The sequence below is a fragment of the Leucopleurus acutus genome (assembly GCF_964270905.1).
Source record: "Leucopleurus acutus genome assembly, chromosome: 8".
NCBI lineage: Eukaryota > Metazoa > Chordata > Mammalia > Artiodactyla > Delphinidae > Leucopleurus > Leucopleurus acutus.
The window spans coordinates 14,626,100-14,636,767 of record NC_139151.1 but is presented as its reverse complement, the minus strand read 5'-3'; the positions used below and the strand labels follow the sequence as shown (position 1 = coordinate 14,636,767).

General features: G+C 54.2%; 1 protein-coding gene across 2 annotated transcripts; it reads left to right on the top strand.

The window, feature by feature from the left end:
• Positions 1-317: 317 nt before the first annotated feature.
• Positions 318-10,204, top strand: CXCR5 (C-X-C motif chemokine receptor 5; the record flags this gene model as incomplete). 2 transcript variants are annotated; one of them, XM_082844602.1, is made up of 2 exons in its annotated part: positions 318-374; positions 9,143-10,204. In XM_082844602.1, the coding sequence occupies 2 exons, from the start codon at positions 318-320 to the stop codon at positions 10,202-10,204; spliced, it is 1,119 nt and encodes a 372-aa protein (XP_082700728.1). The 2 variants fall into 2 exon arrangements, with proteins under 2 accessions (XP_082700728.1, XP_082700727.1); XM_082844601.1 differs by having other exon boundaries at positions 9,137-10,204.
• Positions 10,205-10,668: the final 464 nt, after the last annotated feature.

Genomic DNA, 10,668 nt, shown 5'->3' with positions numbered 1-10,668 from the left:
AGAAGCGAGCGGCAGCCTTTAAACCAGTTACAAGCCCCAACTGAGACAACTATTGCTGGGAAAGAAGCTGAAATGCTTGACTAGCACTGATGCTGTGGGGATTTTCCCTCTTTCTTCAAAAAAACACAAAAGACCCAGTGGAAAAAAAAAAAATGATGAGTTGTGAGACAGGCCTTGGGTCCTACGCAGCCCCAGGAGACAGCACACAGTTCATTTGTTTAAATTTGCAGCTGACGGCTGCCACCTCTCTATAGTCAGCAGGCGAAGAAGCTCTCAACATCAGGCAGTGGCCAGTCCGGTGACATACGGCTACAACCATGAACTACCCCCTAACCCTGGACATGGACCTCATGAACTACAACCTGGAGGACCTGGTGAGTAGGGACAGGTAGCTTATGGTCACCCAGCAATTCTGAATATCCTGCGCCCGGGGCCCAAGGAAGAGGGGAAAGACATGCAGTCCTCTCCCACTGCGGATCAGCAGAATCTAGACAGGCCCATCGGCGCCTGCCTTTTAAGGTTTGATTTCTCATTCCGTGGAAAATAGAGCTGCTGCCTTAAATAGACATCCTTTATTTAGAGGGGATTGGAAGTATGGGTTCAGGTCCTGCATCCTCCCTGACGTGCTCTAGGACCTAGAACAAGTCACTTTGCCTCTCCATTCTTCAGTAGGGGGTCCTCTCCTCATCTCATACGGCTGGAATACGGGGTAGATGGGAAAGTACTTTGGAGGTTTTCTTAATATCAGGAGGCTGGCATTTTTAGCTGACCAATCAGTGTATGTTTATTCATCTCTTGCTCTACGATTCTGTCATCGGGGCACGACATTCTCTCTTGGATAGAGAAGGTGAGAGCCTGTTCTTGGCACTTAAATAGCTTACGGGCTAGCCAAGAAGAAAAAGAAATTACTCACCAGAAGCTCGTAGACAATGATTATGTGCTAAACCCAAGGAGACGGTCAGCAGGGGAGAGGACCCCAGTGGGCTGGGGTCAGGAGGTAGGGGGTGCCAAGCTGGTATCAAGTTAGTGGAAGAACTCGGTGTTAATCCTAGAAGTGTCTCTGAGCACATTGTGGCCTCCCTCAGAGGACTGGGCTCTCTAGAGATTAGGTATTTTTCGGTGGGCTAAGAAAATAGTCCCCAGCGTCACTGTCTGCCACCCACCCAAGACTGTCCCGTGAAGCAGAGCTTGGCTGTTACTGGGTCCCCAGAAGGTGTATGTAAGGAGCAGCTCAACCAGAGACCCAAGGCTCCTGTGTGAGGGCAGCAGAGGGCTGCTTGTAAGGACCTTAGGGAAACTTTCTTGTAGTCTTCACCCCCTTTCCCCCATGGCCAAGGGCACTGCTAGGAAAAGAACTTCTCTCTGAGCTAAATTCTGGGCTGGATCCTTTTCTAAAGGTCCAAACTTTTTCTCCTATACCTGCCAGCTCTCCTGGCCCTAAACTCACCCTGAGATGGTCTCCGACTCCCTCTAGCTCCCCTGGCTGGAGTCTATACTGTAACTCCACCAGCTGTGTTCCCAGACTTGCTTGGAAAATTCTGCCTCTCGCTTGCCCAGATCCCAAGACTTGGAAGCGTAAGCAGAGCATGGGGAGGTGGGGTAAGGGATAAATACCCAAAGTCTGTCTTCTCAGATCCAACCCTCCGATAAAAGCAGAGCCAGAACCATCAGTCTAATCAGACCTGCTGCTTACTTTGTGGGGCCCAATGCAAAATGAACATGCAGGGCCTCTGTTAAAAATTTCAAGATAGAGACAGCAGAGCGCTAAACCAAGCACAGGGCTCTTCTAAGTGCTGGGCCCTGCGTGACGGTACCGGTCTCACGCCCATAAAGCTGCCCCTGAGTCCAATCAGACTAAAACCCCACAACCCTGACAAGGCAATGTGCTCCCACCCTGGCCCCCAGCCCTGGCCCCTGGCCTCACCTGACTAGGTTACCGGGCATCTTCCTCTGCCCGAAGCGTCAAGCTGACCACGAGCGCTGACCCAGTTGGATATCACAGTAACCACCTCGAGACCTGGCCGGTTCTGGCTTCTGAGAAACCTCAAGAGTTCCCCTAACTGCACGCCTCACTCCACTGCGTGACCTACTAGAGACAGGTGGCGGCAGGGGTACAGCCGGGCATGTCCCACATACCAAAGAAAACCTGCAGCCCGGGGAGAGAGAGCGGTGACTCACTTCATGTCATGCCTCAAATGAGTGGTCTCAGCCCAGGCGTCCCTGCAGGCCTGAACCCCCTCCATCAGGGTCGGGCCAGGAGCCAGGAGTCCTAGGACCATCCGGGCCCTGGACCTTTCTTCAAGCCAGCCCCCAGCACCTCATCCCGCCTGCACTCACCTCCCATACACTCCCTCTCCAGGGCTGTTTCCCCCTCAGAAGTCCAGACCCTCTCTCTCCACGCCTCCCCCCCAACGCCACTCACAGCAGGACCTCGAGCAGTTTTGACAGTCTCCCTGACGGTATTTCCCAGCACAGGGGCCCTGGCGTGGCAGGGCGGCAGAAGAGTCTTGTATGCAGTAGCTTCGCAATAAGTATGTACTGATTTGTGCTGCTCCGCTGAGTGTCTCAACTCCCCATTTCTCTCTGGAGTTAGTCTCAGTTCTATTATTTTGCTTCCTATTCCTCTCCCTCTTCTGGTCCAAACCAAGTATCAGTTCAGTGTCCTAGAACACTGGGTTCTAGACTCCAATGCTGGGTTAAGAACTGGGGGCTCTTGGCCATAAACCAAGTGTTGGGCATCCTATCTTCCCTCCCTCCTCTTGCATTCTAAGATCAACTGTTCAAAATGTCCATTTTCTTGAGATAGGTTGCTAATTCCCATGAACGGTGGATCCAAACAGAAAAACTCTAGACAGCTAAGTACCAGAAACTAGGAGCCAGGTCCCTCGGGTGGGCACTCCAGGGACCCATCCTGCTGGGAAGGCAGATCTAGGCAGACCTAGAAAAGCCTCTGTCCATAGGAACCTGGATCTGAAAGCATGCGGCCTCCTCTTGACAGACCTAGGACCTGGGGTACCTACAGGGGTCGGTCATAAACTGCACCTCCAGCCCCACCCTGCACACCAGCCAGGAGGAGAAGCTGCTATAGAGCAGGGTGAAGGTGGTCCAGCCCCAGGGCCTGGCTTCCCCTGACCCCTCCCCAGGGATGACCCCCCACACACTATGACTTCAGCGCATCACAGGATGGGAAGGCCATTCATATGCACTGTCCCATTTCATCAAGGTGGTGTGAAGAAGAGGAACCAAAACCAGCTCAGGCTGTTTCTGGGGTTTACCTTGGGGGAAGGGAGGCTCACCCCCTCCCAAACCAGGTCAAAAGTCCCAGAAGAACCCCAGTGGAAGAAGCCCCAACTGGGGGTGATTGGAAGGGTCAGAGATGAGGGAGAGACCCAGGGCTAGCCTGGGGAGGGGTCAGTGTTGGGGCAAGTCTGGGCTCAGGCACAGAGACCACAGTCTCCATCAGGAATTCTTGCCTTCAGTGAGGACACAGACTGTGGCTGAACCACTCCTCTGGCACAATGGCAGAAAAAGTGACCATGAATTTAGGACTGAGAATCAGGACACAAGAATGTGTATTCTTTCAGGAACGATGGGACAAAATATTTCAAATCAGTACTGACCCGGGAGATGGCTTCAGGAGGTTGCCGAGCACACCTAAGAGACCTGCCTACCTGTCCCTCGGACTGCGTGGCTCTGTCCCCAAAGTGCAAATTGATCTGGGGTGCCAAGGGGGACCCCTTGAAACCTAAAGACTCAGTGCAGAGGTAGGGGTAGCTTAAAGTCTCCCCCCAGAACCACACCCAGAGTAGTGCCATGTTCCTAATGGCCAAAACACTTGGGTTGGAGATGGAAGAGGAGCCTGGCGGGCTCGCTCCTGAGGGGTGGGGGCGGGGAGAGGGGGGAGATGTGACAAATGGCCAGCCAGAGTCTCAGATGGTCTTTAGGGGGTGTGGGCCCTCTAAAGGAAGAGTGGGGAAGGGATAAAGTCCTCCGCCCTCACCCCTCAACCCAGCCTCCTTCTTCCAGACCCCTGCACCCCTCAAGCCACAGAAAGCTGGAATGAGAGACGCCCTGGCTGGTCCTACTCACGACTCCTGTCTCTGGGTTGGGAATATCCAGCCAGAGACATAAAAGGAGATGGAGCCTGTGTGTGTCCGCTATAGCCAGAGTGATGAACCGCGTCTGTGTGTAGACGCCTCTTGCAGCTAGTATGACTCAGGCCCTTGGAGCCCTGGAGTTGGGCCTGGATGAGCCAAGCGCTCAGCAGCCCTGCCTCCCTCCTGGGGGCTGAGAAGCAAATCAGTCTGGGCCATTCGCTCAGTGCAGGACAGACAGGCTGGAGAAGCAACGGCTCCCACCCAGGTGCTGAGCTAGATGAAGGTGACACTGAGAACCAGACCAGCGCAGGGCAGGGCATGACAGCCAGAGACTCGGAGCATCTAGGAGCTGTGAGCAAGGGGCATGTGAGGGCAGGGCCCAGCTTCCTTTCCAGAGCAGGAATCCCTTCCCACACACTTGGCCTCAAACATTCCTCTTCCTCCCAAGGACCCCAACCTATGGTTCGACTGTTCTGCCTGTTAGAAGGTTCTTTCTCCTTTGACTGAAACACCCCCAATCCCAACCTCTGCCCATTTCTCCTGCTCTACCCGCTAGGACCTCACACAATAAGCCCATCCTGCCTTCTCGCCATGGGAGCTCTTTCCGGTCCTTGAAGGGGCCAGCTCTCCTGGACTCAAGTCTTCTCTTTCCTGGACACCACAGCCCGGGACCTGGAAACTTCCTCCCAGGGTGGGGATTTCCAGACCCCTTAAGAACTGGTCACCCTTGTCCAGCCCAAACAAACTGGGTTGGTGGCAGGTGCCCACCTACAGGTTTCTGTTCACCTAGATAAGGCAACAAAGCCCTGCTGGCAGCCACGCCACCCTGTTGACTCATCTGAAGCTTGCAGTCAACAAGCTCTCAGGTCTTTTTCTCATAAACAGTTGTTAAGTCAGGTCTTCTCCAACCTGTCCCTGAAGAGTTGAAGTTTTAAACCCCATCTAGGTCTCTACATTTTTCTTTACCAATTCCATCTGGTCAGTTTGGGCCTGTAGTTCCAGGTTGTAGAGAACTCTGCACTGTCTGAAAGCCTCCCCCAGCCGTATCACCTAAGACAGGGTTGAGAGTGAAAAAGAGGAGAGGATCCAGGACAGACCCCTGAGGAAGGTCCTAGACACCTGTTGCCCACCTGCTGACACAGAGCCCCATCCGCAAACGTTTGCTGAGCTTCACACCGGCCACTGCAGGGCAGTGAGACAGCCTCATTATTTGAAGTCAGATGGGGCTTGGAGGACTTAATTATCCAGGGAGGGGCCTGGGTCCTACAGAGGCTCCTGAGGAAGGAAAGAAGAGAGGGGCAGAGGGGTGGAGTGGGGGTAGGAAGAGTAATCTTTGTAATTCCAAGCACTTTGATCTCTCCCCCCATCCTCCCTTCTCCTGGCACCTCAATACCAGGACACAGAATGTTCTAGTCCCCACTCCTGCCCTCTGCACAGCTTCATCCCAGTCATCGTGTTTTCTTGCCTTCTTTGAGGCCTGGGTCCCTGGCCTCTGTTAGGCTACTGTCCACTGGGTACCTGCTTATGCCGCATGCTGTCGTGGCCCCAGCAGTCACATGTCTGAGTCTATACGGGGTCATGCTGCCGTCAGAGTGTGCGTGTGCCTGAGGGCCGTGGCTTCCTGCAGCTTCTCCCAGCAAAGGATGAGTGAGTGCTCGGCCAGATGGCCCGCCTGAGCTCCCTCTGGGTGTGAGTCTTGGGGGCTCCCTTCCGCGCCCACTCCCCACAGCATTCAGGATTCCTGATTCCTAACTTCCCACTGGGCCAGAGCTGACCTTGCTCCATGACCTATCTCCATGATTTGAGGAAGGGCGGGTGTGCGGGATCCCCTGGTCGTGGGAAGTGGCTTTAACACGTGCCACTCCTGAGGCCCCAGGATGTCTGTTTGACACCTCCTACTGAGAGGCAGCGCCATCTCTCAGCACTCCTCAAACCAGCTTCCTCTGTCTTCTCCTCTCTGCCCGAGCGCTCTGCCGAAAAACGACCTCTTGGCAAGAAGGGAAAGACAGTCCCCCACTCCCAACCCTCCTCTAAACCTGGGTTCTCAGGAGACGGGGGCTCTGGGCTCCTAGGGACTTGTCTCACTGTGTTGACTTTAAATGAGCAGCAAACCAATCAACCTGAATGCTGTAGAGGGCAGGTCTTGAGTGGTTCTGGACCAGACAGGCTGGCTGCACCTAAGCCCTCCGCTGGGCAGTGGGAGGGCCAGGCTCCCACCACAAGGTAGATGGAGTCCAGCCCCGCTGACTGCACCAAACCCTGCATCTCTTCTCCTTCTGTCTCAATTGCTTTGCTCTGCATGAAAACAGCTCATCTCACTGCCTTCCCGTTTAACTCCTGCTGAATTCCAGGATGAATCAAATGGTTGTATTCAATGACGATGTTGGAAATAACTCCCAATATGGTTAGAGAACCCAAGATAGGCTCTAGGCTGTCAAGAGCATTGGGAAGAGGCAAAAACTGAAGAAGGGTGGGAAGGAGTGTCTGAGTCTGCTGAGGCACAGGGAGGAACTTCCCCAGAGTCCCAGAATACGAGGTCCCCTGGCCTTATCTGGGAAACTGCTCTCTAAGCGGTGCAGCACACATCTGCATCATGTCTGGCATGTGTAAAACACATGGCCTTGTAAGCTCCCCCGGGAGCTCACCATCCAATGAGGCCACTGACATCCCAACCCTGAGTGAGGTAATAAAGGCACACGTGATGGAAGAAGAGAGAATGTAATTCCAAGCAGAAGAGTTAGGAAGGACATAGGAAGGTGGGATTGAGTGGGGCCTTGAAGGAAGCATAGCAATAGGCAGACTTGGGAAGAAAGGACTGCTGCTGGGCGAAAGGAAGAGTTTTAGAGACAGGATTGTATCAGCGTGACGGGGGCAGGCAGCCAGGAGAACGATGAACCTGAAGGAGAGGGATAAAGCGATAAAGTGGAAGAGAAGGTTTGAAAGGTCAGGGGAATATACAGTTTGCAAACATGTAAAGGCCCAGTAGAGGAGCTTAGACCTCACCCTGCAAGTCCATGGTCTTCCAGTGAAAGCAGAACCATTTTCATAAACAAAAGCATATGCGTGAAACACCACATGAGACAAGGGTGTCTGGTTTAAAGACGGGAGGACCAGAGGCTCCCTCCCTTCCCACCGCCCCCCCCCCACCAACCCCAGTAAAACCTGCAAAGAAAGTCCATGGACTTATGCTGTATGGGAGGCCTCACAATTAGTTCTGAAATTTAGTGATGTATGGGAAACATCTCTTCCTAAGAGAACGCGCGGGTAAACCTCACTTCTTTTTGAGCACTGCGTTGTATTCTGCTGTGTGAATGCTCTGAGGTTGGCTTCCTCCAAGCTTCTATTGATGAACTTTATCCCAAACATGACTTTTCCTTATAACTGGCTTTGCTTTTAAATATGACTAACACAACATTTTAAATCAACTCTACGGCGATAATTTTTTTTTAATTCTATGAAATTGAAAAAAAAATGATAAAGACAAAAAGAAAAGAAAACCACTGCTTAGAGGTAACAGGGAACCAGTAAAAGATTTTAAGCAGGACACTGATGTGATGGTATTCGTGGGTTGAAAAACTCATCCTGTCCTCTGTGCAGGAGGTGGATAAGAGTGGAGAAGTCGGTGAGAATGGGACCCATGGGGAGACAGTAGTCCTGAGCATTAGGGTGAAGAAGGGCTAGACTTGGGCTATGGCAGAGGGATGCTGGGGTCGGGCCAGCCTATGACTCTGCCACGGCACTAATGTATCCTCCCACCCGCTTCTCTCAGGAACCAGAAGGAAAGGCCCAGGTTGGGGAATGGGTCTTCCCACCATGGAGAACAAGTGTATGACCCACAGCTGGGGCCCTGGGTAACAGTACAGCCACCCCCTGCTTGTGTGGGACCCTGGCTCTCCAGGAAGGAGGGCAGGGTGGGACCACCCTGAGCCTGGGTGCCCCGTACCCTCTCCCATCCTCTCTCTCCCTGGGGCTCATCGTTTCCAGAAGTGCCTTTTTGAAGCCACATAAGCTGGTTATAATTGGTTTTGAAATGCTGTGGAGAGGTGTATGGTTAGGGGAGGGGGTGGGAAGAACAGAGCTGGGAGGTGAGGAGCAGGTGCAGGGGGGCAGCTGTGAGTGAAAGGTATGAAAACAGGCGCCCTGCCTTCCTTTGCGGTTAGCTGGGTAAACAACCTGAGTGCTGGGGTGGGGAGGGCTGGGGGAGGGAGAGGGAGGCAAGGGAGGAGTGAGCTTCCGGAGACAGAGTGGGCACATCCCCTTCGCTTGGAAGCCTCCCCCCTCCCCCCTCCCCCTCCCCCTCCCCCTCCCCTCGAGGAGAAGGGAGCAGAGTGAGGTGTTTGCTGGTGACAGGGAGTAGCAGGCAGGGCAGCCAGGCAGTGCTGTGTCGTGGTGGGAGTTACATCAGCGCGGGTTCAAGCAGACCTGATCTCTGGCGAGACATGGGTGAAACCGGAGTATCACATGCCTTGGGCTTGCTGTGCCGATTAAACAAAAAAGAGGCTCTTACTACAATTTCAGATATAATGAAGGAACGAGGGGACAAGCTGAGAGCAAGCCAGCAGGCCATACCAGCATCCACCCCTTCAGCAGGATCCTAGGTCTGAGTGCCCTCTGTTCTGTTCAGAATCGGAAGAGATGGCTCTTTGTCCTAACCAGATCCATTCCCCCAAATGGAAGCCCTGATTCCAGCCCCTGCAGCTGCATCCTTCCACACCTGAGGCCTCGCAAATGAGAAACGACTGACAGGTGCCCAGCCCTTCAGAGTTTATGAAGCACATCCACACCATATATCTCCTTTCATCTTTGTCACTACCCAGTGAGGGATGTTTACAGACGAAAACTGAAGTTGGAAAAGACAACGTGATTTGTTTGAGGAACACAAAGGGAAACTGGGATTTGGTCCGTGGGCAGACTGGGAGTGCAGGGACAAAAGCAGTTAGCCTGGGGGGATAGGATTACTCTACCAGGGGGTCTGGGTCCCTCTCTGAGAGGAAAGACTGGTTCTCAGTTCCCACCCTCCTGTCTCCTTGCCCTTGCAGTACAAGGAATTAGGCAGCTACAATGACAGTACGGAGACCCACACAATGGAAAATCACCTCTGCTCCACAGCTGAGGGGCCCCTGCTGACCTCCTTCAAGGCCGTGTTCGTGCCTGTGGCCTATGGCCTCATCTTCCTCCTGGGTATGATGGGCAACATCCTGGTGCTGGTCATCCTGGAGCGGCACCGGCAAACGCGCAGCTCAACCGAGACCTTCCTGTTCCACCTGGCGGTGGCCGACCTCCTGCTGGTCTTCATCCTGCCCTTTGCTGTGGCCGAGGGCTCCGTGGGCTGGGTCCTGGGCAGCTTCCTCTGCAAAACCGTGATTTCTCTGCACAAGATCAACTTCTACTGCAGCAGCCTGCTCCTGGCCTGCATCGCCGTGGACCGCTACCTGGCCATCGTCCACGCCGTCCACGCCTACCGCCACCGCCGCCTCCTCTCCATCCACATCACCTGTGCAACCATCTGGCTGGCGGGCGTCTTCTTTGCCTTGCCAGAGATCCTTTTCGCCAAGGTCAGTCAACCCCATTACAACGACTCTCTGCCACACTGCACCTTCCCCCAGGAGAACCAGGCCGAAACCAACGCCTGGTTCACCTCCCGCTTTCTCTATCACATCGGAGGATTCCTGCTGCCGATGCTGGTGATGACCTGGTGCTATGTCGGGGTGGTGCACAGGCTGTGCCAGGCCCAGCGGCGTCCTCAGCGGCAGAAGGCGGTCAGGGTGGCCATCCTTGTGACAAGTGTCTTCTTTCTCTGCTGGTCACCCTACCACGTTGTGATCTTCCTGGACACCCTGACGAGGCTGAAGGCCCTGGGCAGTAGCTGTGAGTTCAATGGCTATCTCTCTGTGGCCATCACCATGAGTGAGTTCCTGGGCCTGGCCCACTGCTGCCTCAATCCCATGCTCTACACGTTTGCCGGCGTGAAGTTCCGCAGTGACCTGTCGCGGCTTCTGACCAAGCTGGGCTGTGCCGGCCCTGCCTCTCTTTGCCAGTTCTTCCCTAGTTGGCGCAAGAGCAGCCTCTCGGAGTCAGAGAATGCCACCTCCCTCACCACCTTCTAGGTCCTAGCCCCCACCCCCCCTGTTTCTGCTTTCCTTGGGGCAGGCAGTGATGCTCGAACTCCTTCCAACAGGATCTGGGATCCTAAGAGCTCGCCTTGGCCAGTGTCCTCATATGGGGCAGCTGGAGGAACCAACCCCTCTTTCCAGGACAACCCCGCCAGCTCTTCTCCCAGCCCCGGGTCTAGGCTGGGGTCCAGGGAGGGGAAAGCAGCCCAAGGGCAAAGCAAAGGATACCTGTGCTCGTCTGCATCACTTTGGGCTGAGAGGACCACACTTACCTTCTCTCATCCTAACCATCCAAAGCTCAAGAAAGAAATTTTCCTTCTGCCCCTGTCGATAGGGAAAGTCATTCCCCTTCCAGAACGTACTCCATCATCTTATGGACCACCGACCTCCACAACCACCCACCTCTCCTCCCACCTCACCTGCCAAAAGTAACAAGCAGCTGAGCACCAGGGCATGGA